The following is a 27936-nucleotide window of genomic DNA, read 5'->3' on the forward strand; positions in this document are numbered from 1 at the left end:
ATGGCAGTGACATCAGTCACAACATTCCCTAGTCTGCGTCCTCTTAAAAAATACATTTTTATCAAGCTAAAATCTACATATAGTTCCCAACAAAAGTATTGTTTAGTGTAAAACATGCTGAAGATTGGCAAACAGGCTGTTGATTAATTAAATGATTAGCTATTTCCCCACAAAAACTGTTCAATCAGCATAGTGAAGCCTCTCATCCATTGAAATTCATTAAAAAAACAGCTTCTGGTTTCCCTCCCTATGTACCACCAGAGGCGGAGCGTTAGCATTAGCTGTTACGCTTTTTTGGCTAAAGGTTGCAGGCTTATTCTATGTTCATGTGCTTTGGCGCAAGTGCTCTGTAAAACAATACGTATGTGCGCAGACGCATAGTCTTTTTTCACAAAGCGACATCGCCATCTACTGGCCTGGCATGCATAATACAGCGTTTTTAGTTGTTTTCGTGAAATTCGTGTGAACGGGGATCGTTTTGACAGCATTGTTATTTATACAAAAAGAAAAACCTTTACTTTTTTTTTTTCATTGTCGTGTAAATGTACCCTAAAACAGGGAATGGAAATAAACGTGTGCAAAACCCACCCATACATACAAAGAACACAGAAACGCAGACTATTTTGTTTTTGTAGGAACGGGATGTTCTTACTTTACAAAGCATATTTTTGTCTGGTGGGGAATGAAACACCTGATAGATTTACAATGAAGGAGGGACCACAATATTATTTAGAGATTTGGGGGTGGGATCCTCTGACCTGTGACATCACCTAGCAACCACCCAAAAAACCCTTAGCAACCACATAGCAAGACCTTGGCAACGGCCCACAATGCCCTAGAAATGTCTACTAATGCTATAAAATATAAAAAGGATTATTTAAGGCTCTCTCAGCCAGGGACTGAGTTCTCAAGAACTCTTCCTATGCTTTTAAAAAAAGCACAGCTAGGCTAACTAAAGACAGCATCACTTCCTCTTTCATTCTGTTTGTCTCTCTCATGGCTGACTGCCTGACTAGCTGTGGCTCTTGTAGCTTTATAATCCATATTGTATGAAGCTGGAGGATTACGGATGAGAGACAGCACTGGAGTGGATCCACTGCACTCCCAGCTACACTCCTTATTTATTATTATTTATTTAAACCCCCTTTTTATTTAAACTTCTCATTTGTCCACACTTGCTTAACCACAGATCTTGAACTAAATGAGATGTCATTGCCTCAAAAAGATTCAAAGAGCACTGTCTCTTGTTTTAACCAAAACCTCACACATGAATTACAAACACACTTTTGCACGATCAAACATGTAATCTTATGGTTGCAATAAGTGTGTGGATAAACTAAGCTAAAACATGTTCAGATGTGGTCAATCCCTGATTAAAATCTGATGGACAAGTTAAAGCAATGCAAGAAAAGACAAAAGATTATTTTTAATGAAACAAATAATCAAATTATTTAAAAAAAATTATTTGAATACATTTTAAAATCTTTTGTTACATTATAAATGTATTTACTGTCACTTTTGAGCAATTGTGTCCTTGCAGAAAAAAGTATTAATTTCTTACTTACCCCAAACTTTTAAACATCAGTGCAAGTTACCAAACTAAAAATAACAGTGTATATTTATCTTTAATCTTGAAAAGTAAAACAATATGAAATGTGTTTTACTAGAAAAAAAAATATATTGTACTGCAGAAGTTTTTGACTGATAGCTTTTGGCCGATAATTATAAAAATATTAGCTCCTGTGATTACTATTTTACCAAAGTTTAACCTGTTTGTCACTGACAACTAGGTTTTTGCTTAAAGATGAATCTGTAAATAACTCTTGTAAGAAAATAATGGGTTAGTTTGAGCAGCTTGTGCAAAATTATACCATCTGTACCTGTTTGCTTTCTCACACAAATAGCCAAATAAAAGCAAGACACAATCTGTGTTTGGGAAACATAACCTGCTGTACATTAAAATGGCATACTGTAGATAGTGATGTGCACTTTTTGATTGATGTGTTTTTTAGTCTATTAGACTCGCATGATCGGTCACGCACGCAACAGCTGGAAGCTCAAAGCAACGACCTTCACACTGAAAACCTAATTCTGTTAGAGGAGACACAGTGCACCCAGATTACTGATATTACATTTTGTTGACAGATATTTTCTCATTTCGTGATTGTTCTATATCCACAGAAAAGCAAGATATCAAGCCAGATGTTCATCACTGTTAGTGTCTATCCAACAAGAGTCCAAGAAAAGAGTGTTGCATAAGATGCAAGGGAAGTGACAGACTTTATTTGACAGGCTATGTAAACAAATAGAGGTGGACCGCAGGGGTCACTTCACATCTTTGAGCATTCAGACTGGACAACTCCAGAACACTTTGGGGATGACCTCAAACTGTCTATCAAACTGGACGACACACATTTGGACATCGCATCAGGGCAATCCTCGGACAACAACACGGGACAAAACAAGAGTGATCTTAAGAACTGTCGGGTGATCACTCTCAAGGTGATTTTATGATGATAGTGAGTTTTTATTTTATTTAAAATTCCTTCATTTTAGAAACTTGATCAGAGTGAAGACCTGAATCAGAGCTAAACTGAAGCAGATGATGTATTGTTAATCATGTAAATTGTGCTTTACTGGTAAGTAAATAAATAAATATTATATGTGTGTGTGTGTGTGATATATATATATATATATATATATATATATATATATATATATATATATATAAAATCACACACACATATAATATTTATTTATTTACACATTACAAAAATTAATAAATTAATTAAACAATGGACAGTTCTAAATCAATTTACTTCTTTCAGCTGCTCCAATAAGACACCATTTTTATTTTTCCTCTGAACTGCAAGCACAGGATTATATCATGCATTTATAGTATGCTGCCTTCCAAATCTGACCAGATGAAAGCATCTGAGTAAACAGGATGATACACAAATATTGGATTCAGATATGGCTTGATCTTCCAGTCAGCGAAGCAGCAATTTTCAGCATTGTATATTTTACAGTTTTGTGAAGTTTTGTAAATCCAATATACAAACCAATTCAAACTACTACAATCCGTTTACTATTGTAAAAATACGTGATGAAGCAAGTGGGACAGGGAAAAACCACATGATGATTTCAAGTTCAAAATGGGCCTCTCTGGTAATTGCAACCAACAATAAAATAAAAACAGAGCACAGTGTTACTGTTACCAAGAAAAACAAAACACTATTGCACTCTAAAAAATGCTGGGTTAAAAACAACCCAAGTTGGGTTGAAAATGGACAAACCCAGCAATTGGGTTGTTTTAACCCAGCTGTAGGGTTAAATGTTTGCCTAACCTGCTGGGTAGTTTTATTTAACTCAACTATTGTTTAAAAATTACTGTATTGCTTAATTAAAATTAACCCAAAGTATGTTGGAAATGAACATTTATTAATGTTCAATGAATAATTATTAAACAATAAACATTTATTAAACTGCTTATTAATAAATGTATATTATTAAACTATTATACTATTAAATTTATATTAATAAAATATTAAAGCTTATTAATAAACATTCACCTTTTGTCTATTATTGTTGTCTCTAATTGCATCTGGTTTTTAATTTCCCAACTATTTTGGGTTCATTTTAAGCTAGCCATATAGCAATTTTTAAATAATAGTTGGTTTAAATAAAACAACCCAGCAGGTTGGGCAAACATGTAACCCAACCACTGGGTTTGTCCATTTTCAACCCAACTTGGGTTGGATTTTTTAGAGTGTGGGTAACACATGATAATAAAATAATAAGGTTGGCCTTTAACATGATACTAAAATACGAAACAACATGTGTTGCTTAATATTGTATTATTTGACAAATATTTAAGCAGGTAATTATGTTGTTTGTTTGTTTTTTAAAAATAAGAAAATGTGTACTGTATGCATTGCCTTGTTCTCCTAAATTATAAGGTAGGCTAATTCATAACTAAACATAATTTAAGCATATGGTAGGGTAACAGTTAGCCAATTAACAGGTTTTTACTCTAGCATTTTTACAGTGAATTTATTGTTGCCCTCGGGTTACAGCTGAAATTGCTCTGACAGCAGTACAAGCCCACGGGTGTACGTGTATAAACGTTTATGTTGCACACACGTCCCCTGATGCCTCACATCTGCGTTCTGTCACCTTCAAATATCGCAATTCAACAGTTTTACAGAGAATCATGTAATCAGTTGGTTTATTTATATTTTTATGATTATATTATCATCCTTAAGTCAACAGAAGGGGCGTCCATTCTTCCGATTTGTCATATACTAGTATCTATCTTGGATGTATTTCAGTGCAAGTGATCGTTAATGCAAAGCTATGGGTAACGTGTCAGTGTTTCACCTTAATAATGATAATGCATGAATTTCATACACTGTGATTGAAGATTAAGCTCATGCCGAGCTCAAGGAAGAAGCATAAGGAAGAGGCGAGAACTTACCAGCGGTGTAGACAGATATCCACAGTCCCTGACTGATGCAGATTTTTTTCACGGTACTGATGAATTAATGCACCTTTTTCAAGGGAGACAGTGTGTTTTGAAAGCACCTGCCCCACTCCTAAGGTTTGACACCATCTCGGCTCCCGTTTGCGATCGTGATTTCAGTGGATTGACAGGGGCAAAGAGGACGATACCATTCATCATTCGTAGGGGAGACGTACACTGCAGCGAGAAGGAATTCTGAATTAATTCGTTGTGGTTTCACATAACCGTAGCATTAAAGTTACAAAATAAAGATTTTCTGGTTACTGTTTTTTACTTAATAGATATGTTTTTTCTTCTTCAATTGGATTAGGTTGATTCAACAAGTCAGAGAGGTGGGCCCCATGTTCTACTGCAATAAAATATTTTTTTTTTCTATTTTTTTTTTTTTAATCAGCTTAAAATGTCAACCATTCCCTATAGGTTACTCAAATGTCTTATTGAATTTTCAGTCAGATTTTGAAATTTGTCACTTAATTAAAGTTTGTTTTAATTAAAATTAAAGCTATTTGGTCAGTAAGAGGCCACCTAGAAATCTAATACTGTATATCTAACAAACGTATTGTTGTGGATCTAATAAAACTCATAGAAGAAGAAGAAAAAAATCATAATGTCCAGCCTGGCACCACCAAACTATGGTGGCTCATACATCTCAAAGCAGGAACTGGGTCCGCCTGTGCTATTGTCACTGGGAAAAATAAGTTGTTATTACTCATAATTATGTTAACACCAGCATTAATATAAAGCTATTATGGTTAACACTGTTCTCTCAGACTCTCTGTATGCCCTAAAACCTGGAATCCTTATCTAAATTCATCCAGTTATGCACTCATAAATCCAATACCATTTACTTCAAAGCTCACTGCAGTAAAAAAAAAAAAAAATAAAAAAAAAAAAAAAAAAAAAAAAAAAGATGTAGGTTAATTACTTCTGTTTGGGAAATATCTGACCTAATTAATCAAAATATGCTATCATTTTGGTACAAATATCATCAAAAGAGTTTAAGTAAGCTATTTATAAACATCGAATATTATCAAATTAATTAAAATATAAACATCACAAATTACTCTTATCAAATACAGACTTTGAACTGTTTTCAGTGTAGGTGTTTGAACAATACCTGAGCTCACGTTTCAAAATAAAAGTTGTTGAAGTCATCTCGTTTACCGCATCCTAAAACTGACTGTACAGTTGGTACATAACTCACAGTCACATTTATAACACATTAATATAAATAAGAAATCAATTTATTTGATAATTTTTTATTATAGGCTGTGGTTATTTACAGCAACATAGGATTTGAAAAATAATAAACAATGTAAAAAAAAGAAGTAATACATTTAAATTTAAAATAGAATAAACAAAACACACCACTTTATATATATATATATATATATATATATATATATATATATATATATATATATATATATATATATATATATATATATATGTGTGTGTGTGTGTGTGTGTGTGTGTGTGTGTGTGTGTGTGTGTGTGTGTGTGTGTGTGTGTGTGTATGGGGAGCTTTTATTATGAAATAGCAAGAGTTGTCCATTACAATAGTTAGCTTCAAATACAGGAATCATCTGGCGGAACAAGAGAAACATCTCATACTGTAATTGACTGTCAATTCATCATCTGACGGTTTGGGGTCGTTTATTTTTTGATATAAAATGGGAGCCTGTATGGCGTTGTGCTCTCTTGCGAGCTGTGTAAGTGTCTGTTTAATTTTTAATGTTTTAGCTAACTGATAACTGAGCTGCCACATGACAGCGTCGCTAAATCGTCATCTGAACAGAAAATACAGAATAATATAACTAAGAAAACATATTAATAAAAAAATAATACGCAATGGACGCCCATATTTAAATAGAAAATGTGTAGTTTCGTAGAGCTTTTTGCTGAAAAACAACAGCACACGGAAGTGTGTTCATATTTGCATTGAGATATATTATATCAGATCCCCCATGGCTTCATAACAAACAACAGTGTATGGTTAAATGAACCATTCCGTGAGATTTGGGTTTTCTTGTAGTTTCGATATGTTATATATAATATGATTTTTTCATAATAGTTCAGGTTATACAGGTTTTCAGAGTCATTTCACAATTTGAAACGCCCATTTGAACTGAAACTTACACATTAAGAATTAATTTTTAATTAAATTTAATTAAATAATGTAAAAGTGAAGCTCTGATCTGTGTATCTCTAAGATATAACGTTAGCTGAAAGAATCTTTTTAAACAAGATCCAATAGAATAGGTTAGAAAAGGTATTACCTACATACAGTACATAACATATTTGTACATCTAGAATTTCCTATTTTGCATTTCCAGGCTATTTAACTTGCTGTAAATGATAATTTCACTGACATTCTACTACTTGTTGGTACAATACACACTTCATGACAACCAGTTGTCTCTAAGTACAGCCAAACAATATTCCCAACACTTTACATTATAGGTAGGATGGGTTATAATGTTTGGAAAAGTAAGACACACCTTAGTTTTCAGTCTACCAGTTCAGCCTTGAGGTGGTTTTTGTGAAATAGAAAAGAGTGGCAATGATGTTCTTTGCTTGGGGAGTTGGTGTTTAGCTGATCAACCACTCCTAGCATGAGTAACAGTCATGTGGAATGTCCTTAATTTAACTTTTATACAATATGCATAACTGGATTTATGAAGGTCAAAGTCTTAAGCAATGATTTCATAACTGTTTCCTGCCTCAATAGAGTCAAATTCATTTTATAAAATGCTTCAAACTTAATACTTTCATGGCAGAAAATGATTGAAGATAAAGTGATATTTTATTTGCACATGCTGTGTGAATTGTTTTTGCAGCTGACTCACTAAAGGAACAGACTTGAAAAGAATTTAAAAATTATTCTAATAAATTCTGTTCCTTTTTTTAAACTTTCTTTTCATCAAAGAATCCTAAAAAATATGTATCACAGTTTACACAAAAATATTAAGCAGCACAACTGTTTTCAACATTGATAATAATAAGAAATGTTTCTTGATCACCAAATCATCATTTTATAATGATTTCTGTAGAATCACATTTAAAAAATTTATTCAAATAGAAAACAAACAGAAAAAATGATTTTTCTGCACACTGTATATTAAAGTTTCTAATGTTTTGCAGATTTTTTGTAACTCTGGCAATTAATTAATAAATGCTACCCAATGTTAACTGGCGATATAATTGCTCTTTCTTTTACTCCTTACATGTCACAGGCCTCATGTTTGTGTGGCTCTGCTCCATGTCTACTCTGTGGCTGTTGTCCTTCTTCCAACAACTCCACCGTCACCCGACTGGTCTTCTCTTTTTTCCTCCTGCTGGGAACACTGGTGTCTGTAATCATGATCTTGCCAGGCATGGAGACGCAGCTCCGCAAGGTGGGCCCACCATCAGTGTGCATTCACTTCATGTGTGCTTTCAGTGCGTTGTGTTGATTTTCTCTGTTTTTAATGTCTCTTCAGATTCCTGGCTTTTGTCAAGGGGGGACCACAATACCAGGGATCGAGAACCATGTTAACTGTGACGTGATTGTCGGCTACAAATCAGTCTACCGCATGTGCTTTGCTATGGCGTGCTTCTTTTTCCTTTTTTCTGCAATTATGATTCGCGTAAAAAGCAGCAAAGACCCTCGTGCTGCTTTTCAGAACGGGTGAGCCTGACTTATGCTTTATGACCATTACTTTATAATGCTATTGGTTTTTGTAACATTTACTACATGAATTTAAATTTAAACTAGCTTGATTTTATCATTGAATATTTTGTCGCCAGGTTCTGGTTCTTCAAGTTTCTGATCCTAGTTGGCATCACTGTCGGAGCCTTTTTCATCCCAGATGGCACATTTCATGATGGTACATTTTTGGTTGAATTCTTCCTTTAACCGCACATAATGAAACAATTTCTATTTTCATATATTCGCATAGGGAAATACAACGACATCATGACAATGATGTTAAGACCTAAATGCAGCAATAGTCATGATGATGTTATTCTTGGAAGCCATTGTCAAAACGCAGGGCTAAATTTCAAGGGATGCAGAAAACGCATGGTTTCCTGCTGGGAAGAAGTCAATTACTTTTTAATGACTGTTTTGAATGTTATGAGATGCATGGGAAAAGACCGTATTGAACGTAGAATAGGATGTTATTATTTTTTCATAGCATATTATATTAGCAGTGTGAATGCGTTGTTACTGTCTTGCCAGAATTCTCATGGTGTGGAATTAAAGATGCAGAACATTATGTTCAGAGATCATGGGTAACTTCCAAAACAAGATCTTGACATTAGTGTGCTTTGTGAATCTAAGTATGAAAATACAGGCTCTTCAGAGAAGCATGTTTTATTAAGCCTAGTTATGAATATTGTTTAAAGGGATAGTTCACCCAAAAATGAAAATTCTGTCATCATTTACTCACCATCATGTGAGTAACCTGTATGACTTTCTTTCTTCTGCAGAACAGAAAAGAAAATATTTTGAGAAATCGTGTTGTTGTTGTTTTTGTCCATATGCATGGGTGAGTGACTTATGTACGCAATTTCCACAAGCACAACTGTTTCATTCTCTTCTTTTTTTTTTATTACAGTTTGGTTCTACTTTGGTATTGTGGGCTCCTTCATGTTCATCCTGATCCAGCTTATCCTCTTAATTGACTTTGCCCACTCCTGGAATGAGGTGTGGATGAGGAATGCTGAGGAGGGCAACAGCAAATGTTGGTTCTCAGGTAGGTAGAGAGCAGATACACAGTAAGACATGCTGTTCATCACAAATAGGTGTGTCCCAATCCACTTCTTTCAGAGAAAGAAACATGAGACTATTTTCTGTCTGCAGGTCTGTTGTTCTTTACTATCCTGCATTACGCCCTGGCCTTTGCTGCGATTGTGCTGTTTTATCTATACTACACCAAACCTGACAACTGCGCCGAACACAAGTTCTTTATCAGCTTCAACCTTATTCTCTGCGTCATCGTATCTGTGGTATCCATTCTGCCTAAAGTGCAGGTAAAGCACCAAAGCATGTCGGGGTACTTTTCATTCTGTCTCATCTCTGCTCTTCAAAATTCCCTCCAAAAATTTTTAAAAACATAAAATTAGGCACTTCAATCAGAAAACACACTCTAATGCCAGGTTCAGACTACACAATATTTTTGTCTGTTACGAAAGTCACTGTGTCCGATTATGTGATTTTGACTCCTAAATTCTTCTGACTACACATTGCTTTCCGATGAGCCATTGCTTGCTGTCTTTATTGACGTGTGTAATTAAAGACAGCAGGAATTGGGTCTGATCAAAAGTTGTTATCATGATGTCTTTACTAATTATAATCTATTTCACTATTGTATGATGTATGATGTTTATTACATTACGTGCACAAACAACATGCTTGAAATATAAAATGAATGCCTCTGAATTGCATAATAAAACAAACTGGAAACAGATATTGGAAGCAAAAAACATACCTAATGTAATATAAGCTAAGCTAGCAGGCTATTAGGGTAGATGTATGCTATGCTAGTACATAAGGTAACTAAAAAAAAGTAAGAATGAGAAATGCTCGATTTCACAGCTTTATAGCTTCAGTTATATACTTGTATATGAACAATGTAATTTAAAAGACATTATAACACATTTTAAATTATATAAATCATAACTTAATTTTGCAGGAATTATTATCAGGCACTAAAAATACTACTCATTAAAAGTCAGTTGGGATCACTCGGGGTCCTAAAGGAGACCCAATTCCTGGGGGGACTCGATTTCTCACCACAGCAGAACTAGCGACTGACTACCATTTAAAAAAAAAAAAAAAAAAAAAACGTAAACAAACTACCGAAACGGTGTGCTAGCTTAATGCTAAATCCAGAACTCACTGGGTTGCTGAAGTGCATTATCGTTCGCATGGAGGACCGAAAAAAATGAAACATGCTAATCTTTCGTTCGTGACATTGTGAAGTGTCGCAGACGTGGCATCAATTGTTATCCACTATTACACACTATACAAGATGAAACAATCGATTCTTGCGTCCCGACGGCCATTGTCATTTACGCATCACAGCAACACCCTACGGATCGCGCCAAAATCAGCTTGATATCATGTAGTCTGAACCCGGCATAAGGAAGGCTGTATGCTGAAATGCATAAGTGTGTAGTTTTTGTAAAAGACTAACCAAAACAACAAAGGCTTTTTAACTTTTTGTACTAGAACAAGTTCTTTTGGATTTTTTTCAAAATTTTTATGTTTGCGACTCAACCAAAGAGCAACTTCTGGGATTATTTTCATGAGGTCCTTTTAGCAAGCAGTGATGTTTCCTTCAAATTTAAAAACCATACTGTTTAAAAGCCAAAAAAAAAGTTATTAAAGGTTTGAAAATTCTGTCATTCCACACCCGTTAGACCTTCATTAATCTTCAGAACACAAATTAAGAAATTTTAGTTGAAATCCGATGGCTCCGTGAGGCCTTCATAGGGAGCAATGACACTTCCTCTCTCAAGATCCATAAAGGTACTAAAAACATATTTAAATTGGTTCATGTGAGTACAGTGGCTCAATATTTATATTATAAAGCGACGAGAATATTTTCGGTGCACCAAAAGAAATAAATAAAAAGACTTATTTAGTGATGACCAATTTCAAAACACTGCTTCAGGAAGCATCAGAGCACAATGATTCAGTGTATCGAATCTGCTGTTCGGAGAGCCAAAGTCACGTGATTTCAGCCGTTGGCAGTTTGTTACGCGATCTGAATCATGATTCGACACACTGATTCATTTATGCTCCGATGCTTCATGAAGCAGTGTTTTGAAATCGGTCATCACTAAATAAGTCGTTATTTTGTTTTTTGTTTTTTTGGCGCATCAAAAATATTCTTGTCACCTTATAATATTAATATTGAACCACTGTACTGACATGAAACAATTTAAATATGTTTTTAGTACCTTTATGGATCTTGAGAGAGGAAATGTCATTGCTCCCTATGCAGGCCTCACGGAGCCAACGTATTTCAACAAAAATAACTAAATTTGTGTTCTGAAGATTAACGAAGGTCTTACGGGTGTGGAACGGCATGAGGGTGAGTAATAAATGACAGAATTTTCATTTTTGGGTGAACTAACCCTTTAAGCTTCATTAAGACCTTGAATGTGAAGCAACAAACAGGAAATGACAAAACCGCTTTAACTAGATGTTCCAAATATGTGATTTTGCCTTAGAACACGAATCCTGACATGAATGCTAATTTATAATGTGCATAAGAAAACAGTCTCTCCGTTGTACTGAAGGTCATCTACTGTTTGCATTAGCCTCCAGCTTTTGTCTTTTAAAGGAAACTTCTTTGTTCCCTTCTTTGCATACAGAATATCAATGCTGGCCTGCCACAACAGACAAGCTTTCTTCACTCTGCCAGCCATTATGAAAATCTGCAGTTTAGATACTGTAATTTCATCCAAGCTTAACTAGTGTTTATTTTACAAAATCTGATGTGTGCTTTTCTAAATATGTTTCTTTATTTTTGCATGTGTTTGTAGGATGCCTCACCTCAGTCTGGTCTGCTTCAGTCCTCTATTATTACTCTGTACACTATGTATGTCACCTGGTCTGCCATGACCAACAATCCTAGTAAGTCACTCAAAAAATTCTCAGGAAATATTTACTCAGGAAAAAAATCTCTGACTTTGGTTCCTCTTTTCATTTTACGAGCTTTCATTATGTTCCTACTCAGGTTGATGCACTTTTTGGTGAGTTTTGTGGTGTTATAAAAACCAGATGCTCAACCTTTATAGTGTCCTTACCAAATAAAGCCAAATTACCCGTTAGAATCCAGATGATGAATTTAGCCCTCTATAGCTACATTCTGTCATGGTCTAGTATGCATACCTATTAGCAATCCAAATAAACTTTGAAAATGTGATTAGCTGACCACTAGGTGTGAAGTGTTTGATCACAGCCTTTAGTATTGCAGTATGTGAATAATTTCCGTAATTATATTGTAATATGGTTTAGTATGTTCACTTTTAAACCTTTCAGTTTTCTGACTCTGCCCATAGATCGTGAATGTAACCCTAGTTTGCTCAGTCTGGTGTCCAATATCAGCACAACTGAGGCAATGCCCACAAGCTCCCCTGGGATGGTGCAGTGGTGGGATGCTCAAGGCATTGTGGGATTGGTTATCTTCCTCTTCTGCACCTTTTATGCCAGGTACATTGAGCAGAACATTTTTGAACATGATTTTGATTTTTCCATATTTCATTGAGCTCTTCTTACTATCGCTATTTGTTATTAAAATGTATAAAGATCATCTCAAGTACATTTCTACATAAGGTCCTGTAGTTAACTGGTGTTTCCTTGCTGATGTACAATCAGCTGCACCAGAGATGGATTGATTGATTAGTGGTGTCAGATGTTGACACCTGTAGGCAAGGTCCAAAATTAACATTTTGCCAAGCAGCAAATGAGAGTACAAACTGGCCTTGGCAAGTAAATAAAAAAACTTGTTAGTTGGATGGTAACTTTAACCTTTAACATGGTCAGTGGCATAAATCTGTTATTTGATTTAGTGATAAAAATGGTGCAGAATCTTAAATATTTTTCAGTTTGCATCAATAATTCTTTAGGTTTTTCAGAAACAGTTCAAACATTCAAACACAGATTTCTATTTATTTTCATTCAGACATTTGAGTGGCACTAATATATACACTGTCGTGTAAAAGTTTGCTTTTTAAGTCATTTTTTGCTCATCAAGGCTGCATTTATTTGACCAAAAACACAGTAAAAAAGGAATATTGTTAGATATACATTTTTTTAAATAACTGTTCTTTATTTCAATATATTTTAAGATGAAAAATTTTCAGCAGCCATTACTGATTATGTCACATAATCCTTCAGACATGTTAATTTGGCACTATGGTAATATTTCTTCTTATTGTCCATGTTGAAAAGACTTTTTTTAAAACCATAATACATTTTTATTTAGTTCAAAAGAATAGCATTTATCTGAAATATATATTTTTTGCAACAGTGTAAAGGTTACTTTTGATCAATTTAATTCATCCTTGCAAAATAAAAAGATTAATTTCTTTCAAAAGTATAATACTGTAATACATACATATACTTTATAGCTGGTAAATTTTCTGGATTCATCCGCCATTGGAATGTGACAATTTTATTTTCACCACATCAGAAAAAACAACCTCTTTCCCTTTAAACTCTGCTCCCCAATCTAGCTCATTATCTAATAAATATTAATTTGAGGGAAGTTAACATCATTGTCATGCTATTGTCCATGTGACCTATGTTCTCTTTTCAGCATTCGTTCATCCAGTAATGCTCAGGTGAACAGGCTGATGCAGACAGAGGAAGGAAAGGGCACTATGGGAGGGGAGGAGGTGGGCGAAGATGGTCTGCGGCGTGTTGTGGATAACGAAGAGGACGGCGTCACATACAACTACTCCTTTTTCCACTTCCACCTCTTACTGGCCTCTCTCTACATCATGATGACTCTCACTAACTGGTACAAGTAAGTGTTCGTTCTTTGACTTTTTGATTCTGGAGTGAGTTCACTTTTTTTCCTCTTTTTTTTTTTAAGATAAAGTGTGTAATTAAAAAAAAATCCTATTATAGTTTAAAGGTATAGTTCACACAAAAATGGGGGGGGGGTCTTCCTATAGCTTTGATCTTTGGTGGAACACAAAAGGAGAAACTATGAATGTACTAGTCATTATTTCATACAGTTACAATGAATAGAACAGAACTGCATCATAAACTAGCTCAGGTCTAAATCTTTTTTTTTCCTCATGTCCATCTTTAGACCTGATACAACCACTCAGGCCATGCAGAGCACTATGCCTGCAGTGTGGGTGAAGATCAGCTCCAGCTGGCTGAGTCTGGGGCTCTACCTGTGGACGCTTGTGGCTCCTCTCATGTTCCCCAATCGCGACTTCAACTGAGCTTGAGTGGGTGAGATTCCCTCACCCATTCAAACTGTCCATGTGAGCATTGTGGTAGAAATATTACAATCCAAAAACCATTAAATAGCATGATTGAAAGCAATTTAAACCTGAAAAGGACAATTAGTGATTAGTATCATAAGGCTGATAAGTACTTACAAGTTTAAGAAATTGCATGGACAAAAACAAAAGTATATGATGCCGTGACGTATTTAAAAAAAAAAAAAAAAAATGCAAAAATGACACTTGAGTCTGTTTGTTGTTCAGTAATTTCACACGTCACATGTGAGGAAAGTTGGAAGTTGCCATGCATCATTAGATTTCCTATCTGACTTTAGGCGCTTCTCAATACTTTCATTAAGGTTTGACACCTGATGCACAAATCTTTTTTTATTTTTTTTTTATTTTTTTATTAATATTCTTTTAAGTCACATCTTACCAGTTTAGTTTAAATAAATCACAAATGTCACATAATTAGCATGTACATACTTACTTTATTTAGAATGTCTTGAAATCATTTTTTCAACTTTATGGCAGATCTCTAAAGCACATAAATATCTGCACATTTTGAAGAGATGCTCAAGCGTTTTTCATTTTACAAATACGTCTTGCTTTAATTCCTCCAACCTTGCATCTCATCCTTGGTTCCTAGGATCATAAGCTATAATGCAAGTAAAGGAAATGAGAAGCATCCTTTTTGTTTAATGAATTATTCACTGCTGTCTCCTTTCTTACACTACTGTTCAAAAGTTTGGGGTTTTTGAAAGTCTCTTATGCTCACCAAGGCTGAACAGAGTAAAAACAATAATATGTTATATCAAAAACACAGTAAAATAGTAATATTGTGAAATGTTAATACATTTTCAAATACCGTTTCTATTTTAATATATTTTAAAATATAGTTTATTCTTGTAATGGAAAAGCTGAATTTTCAGCATCATTATTCCAGTTTTCAGTCACATGATCCTTCAGAAATCATTATAACATGATGATTTGGTGCTCAAGAAACATTTCTTATAATTATCGCAGTTGAAATGGTTGTGCTGCTTAATGTTTTTATGGAGACAGTCATACAATTTTTTAAAATACTTTTATGAATAGAAGGTTCAAAAGTACAGCATTTATTTGAAATATTTAGATACTTTTTAGATGCAATATAAAAGTCTTTACTGCCACTTCTGATCAATTTAAATTAATTTCTTCCAAAATAAAGCCTTACTGACCCCAAACTTGTGAACAGTAGTGTACCTATAGCATAGATGCCCCATGTCAACACACATGAAGGAAATCGGTTAGATCAGTTTTTTCACCTCTGTGTTGTCGATACCCTCAATAATTCATTTCTCATGGTCCTTAGGGTTGTTTCACTATAATTTCAAACACAATATTGCTATTGGTGTGTTTTATAAAGTCAATATTGCTCGTTTATTTTGTATTGCATTAAGGTACTCGTCAGTTTAACAAGTGTAAGCTACTCAAACCTGACACCACACATTTCCAGTGCAACAAATAAACTCAATAACTGTCCTACACTTGTAGTGGTCAGCCACGAATATAAATATGCATAATACTGCTGCTAGAAACCTACTCTACCTGAAGAGGAAACCTTTTTTACAGTAATAGCATTTCAACATCAGGGTCTTCTTCAATGCATTGTTCAATAGACTCTATATCATATAAAATTTCACTCCGATTTAGCACTTTTTTTCCTCAATTAATTGGGAGAGAGGGCTGTGGACAGCCCACATGCACTGGGGGGGCTTAAACAGGGGACCGTTTTCACTCCAGGTCCTCTGTAGAGCCCCTAAAACTTGTGCATCCAGGAGATAAGCCCAATCCGACACACCCTTCCCCAGTACAGCTCACTACACCATGAGGTCACACACTCTGACCAGGGTCTCCAGCACTTCCATGAACTACAGACTGTGCTGAAACATTGATCGCTGATCCAAATTAATATAATATGGTGCTGCCAATCCATCAGAGCCACATGTTGGCATATTTAGCTTGTCGTTTAGCAGAATGCTTAAAATGTACTTCAGTGTGGCAATAGGTAATTTAGTGTGGAAAAGCAGCTTAGGGCTGGTTAGTATGTTAATAGTTGATGTATTTAATGGGTAGATGTTGTTCCCGAAAATTGATTTGTTAATCCTTCCCCCTGTGACACTTTGACAGTTTTTGTTTTGTTTTTTTATATAATGACTTTTATTTTTGTTATTAATTTTTCTTTTAAGCACATGCTGGATTTAAAATTACATAAGATTTTGTTTACAAAACATTTTAGTGACAAAAACCATTTAGTTTACATTTAACACTGTTATGTAAGCAAAATATGAAATTTCATAACTAAGTATTGTTGGTGTGTTTGCATCAAGTCATTCGGTATTGCTTGTGACATTGGAAGAAATGGATTGTGAAGTATGTACTGTATATATAAAGTATATTTAACCGTTTTCCAAAGTAACAGTTTAACACAAGAATGACGGTTCATGTGTAGTCTATTATTAGAAGCAACATACATGATTAGTAATTCTTCATGTGCCTTCGGCGATAACCCGTCTTATCAAAAGCGACCAGGTTTATTTCATACCTGTGGAGAAGTGCCTTTGCTGTTTTATAACATTTCATTTTTCACACAATATTGCCCTTTCAGTTGTTTCTGTGGATGTACCATTTCAGTGATCTGGTGTTGTTTGATTTGTGTGTATTCTGTATATATTTCAATAAACTCATATTATTAGTTGGTTATTCAGAGTCGAGTCTTTACAAATCAACTGCATTGATCTGACTGCCAAATTAGCATCAAAATTAGAAGTCTTGAACTTGATTATTGGATGTGGAATTTGTCATTAGTGATTGAAGTTTGTTCAGGGCTCAACCATATTTAAGTGGTATTAATTTGCTAGGAATTTAAATTTGCTAGAAATATATTTGGAAATCTCTAACATTCTCTGTTGATCTCTTGACTCTATAAAATGTTGAATATGAAAACATTGCTGGCCATTTAAATCGAGTCTGATAGAACAGAATGAGAAAGTTGTATTTTTATTTGCTGTCTGCCCACCAGGTGGAACTGATGTGCTGCTGATTTTATCTTCATATCATGGACAATAGGCATTTCTCAGTATTGATGGCCATCACTGGTCAAATAATGTGGCCTTTTATTACTTGATACTACTCCAGTTATGCAATTTCATGTCAGCAGTTTTTCCATAGTTGAAAGATTCAGATACTGCCTTAATTATTGTTTTTACCTCCACCAATGTGTCATTTAAGTGCTGTTTTTCCTCTTTCTCCATCTATGTTTATGTTTTTTACGTTTACCCAATTTAGCCCCAGTGCCCCAAACTGGCCTCACTGACCATAAAACCCTCTTCAAGTTACAAGCAATTATCACACTCACAATTGTGTAGCCTTTGGCAGCATTTACAGCAAAAAAAAGTTACTTTACTGTTGCCAGAGAAAGCTAAGAAAAACAGGTCTAAAACTCTTGTTTCAAAAGCAGCAATACCAAAAGGGAACATCAGTGCTGGAGATGTTTTGAGTGGCTTATGGATAAGGGAGGTATTGAACATTAAGTGCTTTTGGGCCCTGAAAATCAGGCCCCTCTTCTCAGATGTGTGGTTTATCAGTTGGCAGCTTGACTAAGCATAGATAATGGCTGCTTATGCAATAGTGTTTTTCTAATAGTGTTGATATGTTTCTGCACACTTGTGTAACACTAGCGCAGCAGAAGGAAGGTTGAGGTCTATATCTGTAGGTCAGGGTTCCATGACTCTCTCTGTGGTTTTCTTTTAGAACCAGGTGGGTGGGTTACAAACCCATGAGTCAACGTCAAGATCTCAGCAGTGCTTTATTTTCCCTCTGTAGGCAGACTATGGGGTGTTTCGTGTGGTTTTATGAAAGCGTTGAAGTTTAAATATTGAGTGGAATACTCTTAAACATTTATGAATGTTACCAATTGATATTTAATGCAATTTCTAGGATCGGCCTTACTCTTAACCAAATGTTTTGTACATTAGCTAATTGTATCAGTCATTCTTACTTCAAGAGAGGAAAATAAGTGCACACTATATGGCTATAACCTTGGGAGTAAAACTGACTATTTACTTTCTTAATACATTTTCTTGGCCTTATTGTGTATGATTAATCATTGCATGTTATTCCAAAGAATACACTGCATGTCTTCATAATTTTTAATAAAAAAATAAAATAAAAGCAACTTACTGATATTACTTTGCTTTGAAATTTGCGGGCAGAGAAAATAATCTTGAAGCCAGAAAGTCTATTTAGACAGATTTGTAGTTTTTCAACCAGGAGTCCATTAAGGTACTGCAGGGGGTCAGCAGACAACATATGTTTATAAAATATATTAAATTTTCTTAAAGAATTATTGCATTTTTAGCCATTTGGATAAACATTAACTTATGAATTAACTGCAAACAGACTGATATACCCACCTTTTATAATCAAATCAGTTCCAGATGGATAAAATCAAGTCTCGCCCAATCATTTTTATTAATCTACATAATTAAAAAGACTTCTTTCAAAAACAATAAAAAATGTTTACTGACCCCAAACTTTTGAACAGTTACATTACTGAAGTCAAATGGGTTGCAAGTCCATTTTCATTTGACTTTAAATGAACTACAGAGAGATAGAGGATTGAAATAGCTATATTTTACCAAGGCTAGCAGCCAATGAGGAGAGACGATAATGACTCTGATGTTGAGTAATAAAGACAGAGAGCTAATGTGTGTTTGCAGAGATAAAGCTTCCCAATTAGCAATGAGATATTGACTGAATGTGCTGTAGGACGTTACTCTTGATCCACATAGCAGCTGTGTCACAGAACTCTCTCTCAGTTTGGCTACCAGAATGTACAGTTGATTTTGGCTGCTGTAGTGGAGTATAACATTTCACATTGTCTTTGTCCTCATTTTTAATCAGGTCTGCCTCATAGCTGATGCCAGAAACCTTTGGTTTCTTCTTGTTAGAGTCCAGCATCTTGGGACTCTGCCTAGTATGGAACAGAGGTTCTAAGAACTATGAACTTGGTGCCAACTCAAAACCGCATGAAAACATGGTTGGAGAATAATAAATGTGTCAAATGGGGCTTTGCAGCTGTCCAGGAACTATGTGTCTTTCTCCATGCCAGACTAAAACAAACATGGCATTAGATGAAATCAGATTAAGCATGAAGCATTCTTTAATGTTTTAATGATTTTTCTATGAGAGTGACGAATATTTTTGTCACTTTAATTTCACATAATGCCCTAAAATGAAATTCTGCAGGGGGAAGACTTCTTAAGCTGTTTTTCTGGAATTTACTGCTTATAAAAGCCTAAAAAAAAACTAAAACCAGCAAGCAGACTAGCCTGCCCCAAGGAGACCACCATCAAGGAATTGAAATGATTATATAATACAAAATATACAGTACAAAACTGTACTACAGTTGGAGTCAGTGAGATTTCATTCAGCAAGGATGAATTAAATTAATCAAAAGTGATATGCAGTAAAGACTTACATTGTTACAGAAATATATATTTCAAATAAATGCTGTTCTTTGAACTTTCAATTTTTTAAATAATTCTGAAAAAAGAAATAACTGATAATAAAAAGAAATATTTCTTGAACACCATATATAAATTGATACATTTTAATAAATAAATAAATAAATAAAAAAAAAAAAAAATATATATATATATATATATATATATATATATATATATATATATATATATATATATATATATATATATATATATATATATATATATATACAGTATCTCACAGTGAGTACTGCGAGTACACCCCTCACATTTTTGTAAATATTTTATTATATCTTTTCATGTGACAACACTGAAGAAATTACACTTTGCTACAATGTAAAGTAGTGAGTGTACAGCTTGTATAACAGTGTAAATTTGCTGTCCCCTCAAAAAAAACTCAACACACAACCATTAATGTCCAAACCGCTGGCCACAAAAGTAAGTACACCCCTAAGTGAAAATGTCCAAATTGGGCCCAATTAGCCATTTTCTCTCCCTGGTGTCATGTGACTCGTTAGTGTTACAAGGTCTCAGGTGTGTTAAATTGGTGTTATCACTCTCACTCTCTCATACTGGTCACTGGAAGTTCAACATGGCACCTCATGGCAAAGAACTCTCTAAGGATCTGAAAAAAAAGAAATGTTGCTCTACATAAAGGTGGTGTATGCTATAAGAAGATTGCCAAGACCCTGAAACTGAGCTGCAGCATGGTGGCCAAGACCATACAGCGGTTTAACAGGACAGGTTCCACTCAGAACAGGCCTTGCCATGGTCGACCAAAGAAGTTGAGTGCACGTGCTCAGCGTCATATCCAGAGGTTGTGTTTGGGAAATAGATGTATAAGTGCTGCCAGCGTTGCTGAAGAGGTTGAAGGGGTGGGTGGTCGACCTGTCAGTGCTCAGACCATACGCCGCACACTGCATCAAATTGGTCTGCATGGGTGTCGTCCCAGAAGGAAGCCTCCTCTAAAGATGATGCACAAGAAAGCCCGCAAACAGTTTGCTGAAGACAAGCAGACTAAGGACATGGATTACTGGTTCAGATAGTGTCAAGCGTGTGGCGGCAACCAGGTGAGGAGTACAAAGACAAGTGTGTCTTGCCTACAGTGGTAAGGCATGGTGATGGGAGTGTCATGGTCTGGGGCTGCATGAGTGGGCTCCAGTGGCAACCTATGAAGCTCTGGTGAACTCCATGCCCAAGAGGGTTAAGGCAGTGCTGGAAAGTAATGGTGGCCACACAAAATATTGACACTTTGGGCCCAATTTGGACATTTTCACTTAGGGGTGTACTCACTTTTGTAGCTAGCGGTTTAGACATTAATGGATTAATGGCTGTGTGTTGAGTTTTTTTGAGGGGACACAGTTTTAGAACACAGTTATTTGAAATTGCAATAATATTTCACAACATTACTGTTTTTACTGTATTTTTGATCAAATAAATGCAGCCTTGGTGAGCATAAGAGACTTTTTTCAAAAACACTACAAAACTCATTCTTGCCCCCAAACATTTGAACAGAAGTGTGTGTCTTTCCTGTTTTCTTGGTGTTAACTTAGTTAACCAACTGGTATATTTGATGATTTAAGTGCTTTTTAGTTTAGGAGACTTTCAGTTTAAACTAGCTAAGACCAGCAAACCACGCTGTTTATTCACCAGGGACATTGTTGAGTTTTGAGTCTGTATAATGCGGTGTTCCTCCCTCAAGTCTACAGTAATGTGTTCTCACTGTATCATTTCCCAGCCCACTCTTCATCTAAAGGCTTGTTTTGTTCTCTTGGAGTTGCACACACACTTATCTCATTGCTATATGAGAAACAAACTTTGGAAGAAGCATAAAAGAAAAATAACTCTCCTCATCTATTCATATAAACTACTTACTCCTGTCTGGAAACTCTCCCTCTCTGGCAGGCTCGCCTAGCAATGAACAAGAGAGAGAGACACATCAACAAAATGATCTCACTCCCTCAGCACCAGCACACACACCACACACTGACTCAGCATTGCTGCAGGATGTTCTGTCTCTGCTTTGACCCTCTCTGCTCCTGAGTTCCCAGAGCCAGACTGGTAAGTGTATCTCCAGGGAACCCTTTAACCCAATGTGAAATCACAATGCTGATACTCAGCCCATTGTCAATGGGATGTGACGTACTGATGTGCATTTCAACAACAACAGTTTTGCTGAAGAAATTCTGCATCAGTCACTCATTGCATCATTAAATTGTACACTCTAAAAATACTGGGTTGTTTCAACCCAAATTTGGGTAAAATATGGACAAACCCAGCTTTTGGGTGAAATTTCCAAAATTTTAATTTTTAACCCAGTTAAGTTAAATAAAACTACCCAGCAGTTTGAGCAAACATTTAACCCAACTTCTGGCTTTGTCCATTTTCAACCCAACATTTTTTTAGAGTGATCCATCCATCATTCGGTCTATCTAAAATGGGGCATGTATATCTTTCAGGGACCAAAAAAACTCACAATTTTAAGTTTTAGCTTAAGTTTATTTATTTTTAAAGCACCTTTAAAACAGCCACAGGACTGACCAAAGTGCTGTACATGAGTGAGATAAATAAAAACAAGAATAATAATAATAAAACTAATAATAGAAACACAACAAAAGCAAAGATTACCAAGTATTAAAGGAGCTACTCTAAGATGGACAGGCAAGCCATTCCACAATCTCGGCCCCACCACTGAAAAGGCTCTATCTCCTCTGCATTTTAGCCTTGAAAGGGACTGAAAGTAAATTAAAAGGATAGTTCACCCAAAAATGAAAATTTGATGTTTATCTGCTTACCCCCAGCGCATCCAAGATGTAGGTGACTTTGTTTCTTCAGTAGAACACAAATGATGATTTTTAACTTCAACCGTTGCCGTTTGTCAGTCAAATAATGTGAGTGGATGGGAACTTGAACAATAAGAGTCGAAAAAACATGCACAGACAAGTCCAAATTAAACCCTGCGGCTCGTGACGACACATTGATGTCCTAAGACACAAAACGATCAGTTTGTGCGAGAAACCAAACAGTACACAGTAAAATCCACAGAGTTAAATCAACTCTGCTCAGATAACATTTGGTCCCTCTCTGAATAGTGTTAAAATAACACTGAAGCAGAGTTAAAGTTAATGAGATAATTAAGCTATTAATTAAGGGATGATTGAACATTAATGATGAACACCTGCTGTTAACAAGCAGAAGAAAAGAGAAACACAAGAACTACAAGTGACTTCAGCCAAAACCATTTAATTGAAATCAACTGAAGGTAAAAGACATTAAATCTCTCAAGATATGATTTACTTATTACTAACCATATTGACTTTATTTCTGTCACATGTCTAAATAATTTCTTGAGAATTAACAGAGGTTTAAATGTTGGTGTTTTATTGGTCAATAAATTATGCCACCATTGTGGTGGTCAGAGTTTGTTTTAGTTGGGCTCTTGACCTTTCTATGTTTTTAAAATAATTTGTGTTTGAGCAATTGCAATAGTGTTTCGCAGCAATCACTTGTGCATTGCCGAATCAAAAGACTAAAGGAACATTTATTCTTGTTAACAGCAGGTGTTCATCATCAATGTTCAATCATTCCTGAATTAATAGCTTAATTATCTCATTAACTTTAACTCTGCTTCAGTTTAATTTTAACACTATTCAGAGAGGGACCAAATGTTATCTGTGGAGTGGAGTTGATTTAACTCTGTGGATTTTACTGTGTATTTATATCATTTTTTACCTCTAATAAACCACTATGTCCAACTGCGTTCAGCACTCACTTAGTGAGGTCTGATCGCACTCTGACAATGGCAGTGATGTCTCGCGCTTATACTTCAATGAGTGCTAGACATCACTGCCCTTGTCAGAACGTGATCAGACCTCACTAAGTGAGTGCTGAACGCAGTTGGACATAGTGGTGTTTTAGACGTAAAAATGATATAAATACTGTTCGGTTTCTTGCGTGTCTTAGGACATCAATGTGTTGTCACGACCACCACTGAAAAGGCTCTATCTCCTCTGCATTTTAGCCTTGAAAGGGACTGAAAGTAAATTAAAAGGATAGTTCACCCAAAAATGAAAATTTGATGTTTATCTGCTTACCCCCAGCGCATCCAAGATGTAGGTGACTTTGTTTCTTCAGTAGAACACAAATGATGATTTTTAACTTCAACCGTTGCCGTTTGTCAGTCAAATAATGTGAGTGGATGGGAACTTGAACAATAAGAGTCGAAAAAACATGCACAGACAAGTCCAAATTAAACCCTGCGGCTCGTGACGACACATTGATGTCCTAAGACACAAAACGATCAGTTTGTGCGAGAAACCAAACAGTACACAGTAGAATCCACAGAGTTAAATCAACTCTGCTCAGATAACATTTGGTCCCTCTCTGAATAGTGTTAAAATAACACTGAAGCAGAGTTAAAGTTAATGAGATAATTAAGCTATTAATTAAGGGATGATTGAACATTAATGATGAACACCTGCTGTTAACAAGCAGAAGAAAAGAGAAACACAAGAACTACAAGTGACTTCAGCCAAAACCATTTAATTGAAATCAACTGAAGGTAAAAGACATTAAATCTCTCAAGATATGATTTACTTATTACTAACCATATTGAATTTATTTCTGTCACATGTCTAAATAATTTCTTGAGAATTAACAGAGGTTTAAATGTTGGTGTTTTATTGGTCAATAAATTATGCCACCATTGTGGTGGTCAGAGTTTGTTTTAGTTGGGCTCTTGACCTTTCTATGTTTTTAAAATAATTTGTGTTTGAGCAATTGCAATAGTGTTTCGCAGCAATCACTTGTGCATTGCCGAATCAAAAGACTAAAGGAACATTTATTCTTGTTAACAGCAGGTGTTCATCATCAATGTTCAATCATTCCTGAATTAATAGCTTAATTATCTCATTAACTTTAACTCTGCTTCAGTTTAATTTTAACACTATTCAGAGAGGGACCAAATGTTATCTGTGGAGTGGAGTTGATTTAACTCTGTGGATTTTACTGTGTATTTATATCATTTTTTACCTCTAATAAACCACTATGTCCAACTGCGTTCAGCACTCACTTAGTGAGGTCTGATCGCACTCTGACAATGGCAGTGATGTCTCGCGCTTATACTTCAATGAGTGCTAGACATCACTGCCCTTGTCAGAACGCGATCAGACCTCACTAAGTGAGTGCTGAACGCAGTTGGACATAGTGGTGTTTTAGACGTAAAAATGATATAAATACTGTTCGGTTTCTTGCGTGTCTTAGGACATCAATGTGTTGTCACGACCACCACTGAAAAGGCTCTATCTCCTCTGCATTTTAGCCTTGAAAGGGACTGAAAGTAAATTAAAAGGATAGTTCACCCAAAAATGAAAATTTGATGTTTATCTGCTTACCCCCAGCGCATCCAAGATGTAGGTGACTTTGTTTCTTCAGTAGAACACAAATGATGATTTTTAACTTCAACCGTTGCCGTTTGTCAGTCAAATAATGTGAGTGGATGGGAACTTGAACAATAAGAGTCGAAAAAACATGCACAGACAAGTCCAAATTAAACCCTGCGGCTCGTGACGACACATTGATGTCCTAAGACACAAAACGATCAGTTTGTGCGAGAAACCAAACAGTACACAGTAGAATCCACAGAGTTAAATCAACTCTGCTCAGATAACATTTGGTCCCTCTCTGAATAGTGTTAAAATAACACTGAAGCAAAGTTAAAGTTAATGAGATAATTAAGCTATTAATTAAGGGATGATTGAACATTAATGATGAACACCTGCTGTTAACAAGCAGAAGAAAAGAGAAACACAAGAACTACAAGTGACTTCAGCCAAAACCATTTAATTGAAATCAACTGAAGGTAAAAGACATTAAATCTCTCAAGATATGATTTACTTATTACTAACCATATTGACTTTATTTCTGTCACATGTCTAAATAATTTCTTGAGAATTAACAGAGGTTTAAATGTTGGTGTTTTATTGGTCAATAAATTATGCCACCATTGTGGTGGTCAGAGTTTGTTTTAGTTGGGCTCTTGACCTTTCTATGTTTTTAAAATAATTTGTGTTTGAGCAATTGCAATAGTGTTTCGCAGCAATCACTTGTGCATTGCCGAATCAAAAGACTAAAGGAACATTTATTCTTGTTAACAGCAGGTGTTCATCATCAATGTTCAATCATTCCTGAATTAATAGCTTAATTATCTCATTAACTTTAACTCTGCTTCAGTTTAATTTTAACACTATTCAGAGAGGGACCAAATGTTATCTGAGTGGAGTTGATTTAACTCTGTGGATTTTACTGTGTATTTATATCATTTTTTACCTCTAATAAACCACTATGTCCAACTGCGTTCAGCACTCACTTAGTGAGGTCTGATCGCGCTCTGACAATGGCAGTGATGTCTCGCGCTTATACTTCAATGAGTGCTAGACATCACTGCCGTTGTCAGAACGCGATCAGACCTCACTAAGTGAGTGCTGAACGCAGTTGGACATAGTGGTGTTTTAGAGGTAAAAATGATATAAATACTGTTCGGTTTCTTGCGTGTCTTAGGACATCAATGTGTTGTCACGAGCCGCAGGGTTTAATTTGGACTTGTCTGTGCATGTTTTTTCGACTCTTATTGTTCAAGTTCCCATCCACTCGCATTATTTGACTGACAGAGGGCAACGGTTGGAGTTAAAAATCACCTTTTGTGTTCTACTGAAGAAACAAAGTCACCTACATCTTGGATGCAATGGGGGTAAGCAGATAAACATCAAATTTTCATTTTTGGGTGAACTATCCCTTTAAGATGACCAGATCTTAAACAGATCTTAAATTTTAAGAACCAAACACGTCCATCCATCCATCCATCGTTCTATATATCTAAAATGCTACCTTTCAAGTTTATTATGTCTGTCTGTCTGTCTATCATAAACATATACCAACTATAGTAAACTGATCAGTTTACAGTATATATCAGCCAGATGCCCATTTTTTAAGTGGGTGGTTTACACCAGGATAAGCTGCAGTATGATCCATTGATGGGCTTTGCGAGACTACTACATTCCTAACAAGCTCCAGAAGTTACACCACAAGCAGTAAAGTTTCAAAAACAATCATTTTAGTTTCTGGGAGTTCCTGTTTTATATGACCATTTGAGAGTGTGCAAAACCAGCTGTAACTGGATTTTAAAACAAAATCTTTTTGAGAGGAAAAAAATCATTTTGAGAGCAACTGTACTTGATTTGCAGGCGCTGCTCTTATAGTAAAATGACTGAAAGCAGCTGTCAGAGGTGTAATTGCATTCTAAGTGTAAAACCCAAGCACATTGGATTACACTGCAGTATGGAGCAAAGCTAATTGAGTTTTGGTCCTGCTGGCACATGTGTGCTGGAAACATTTACCCAACATTACCACCCCATTAGACTCAACAAGACCCAGAGTCTGGCAGCAGAGTGGCAGAGGATTGTGATGCCTTCCTGCCCGGGGTGAGTTATCTGCTCTGAAGCCCGGGAGCAAGAAACCGCCTCTAGCTTTTGCTGCTCTATGCAAAAATACTACATTAATTTTCCACATGGCCATGAGACAAGAGGAAACTTGTGAGGGAATAAAAAGGTCATAGATGAAAACACAAGATAATCCTTTTAGTTTCTCACTGTCAGACCCAAATAGAATCTGCACCCAGAGAAAATGACACAGATTTCATTCACTGAACATTCCCAATACTTGCATGTGTGTTTATTCAATATTTTGACTATAGCTAAATAAGCTACTGATCATCGCACATTTTACAATATTTAAATCCTTTTTTGAAGATCTTCCTCCATAATCAAATTTCATCTCAGATTTATTCTCTGTCCACCATTATATATGGAATATATTCAGGATAATATGAACTCCACAGGGGAAGGATCA

At 35.5% G+C, this 27936-nt stretch overlaps 1 protein-coding gene across 2 annotated transcripts; it reads left to right on the forward strand.

Moving 5' to 3' along the window:
- Positions 1-6104: 6104 nt before the first annotated feature.
- Positions 6105-17218, forward strand: serinc2l (serine incorporator 2, like). 2 transcript variants are annotated; one of them, XM_067405462.1, is made up of 10 exons: positions 6105-6137; positions 7759-7920; positions 8005-8192; positions 8312-8391; positions 9124-9261; positions 9369-9538; positions 12062-12152; positions 12581-12731; positions 13840-14049; positions 14341-17218. In XM_067405462.1, exons 2-10 carry the CDS (start codon positions 7885-7887, stop codon positions 14477-14479), a joined length of 1203 nt encoding a protein of 400 aa, XP_067261563.1. In that variant the 5' UTR covers positions 6105-6137; positions 7759-7884; the 3' UTR covers positions 14480-17218. The 2 variants fall into 2 exon arrangements, with proteins under 2 accessions (XP_067261563.1, XP_067261557.1); XM_067405456.1 differs by having other exon boundaries at positions 6125-6234.
- The last annotated feature ends 10718 nt before the right edge of the window (positions 17219-27936 follow it).

The sequence above is a fragment of the Chanodichthys erythropterus genome, chromosome 2, assembly GCF_024489055.1.
Source record: "Chanodichthys erythropterus isolate Z2021 chromosome 2, ASM2448905v1, whole genome shotgun sequence".
NCBI classification, from domain to species: Eukaryota; Metazoa; Chordata; class Actinopteri; order Cypriniformes; family Xenocyprididae; genus Chanodichthys; species Chanodichthys erythropterus.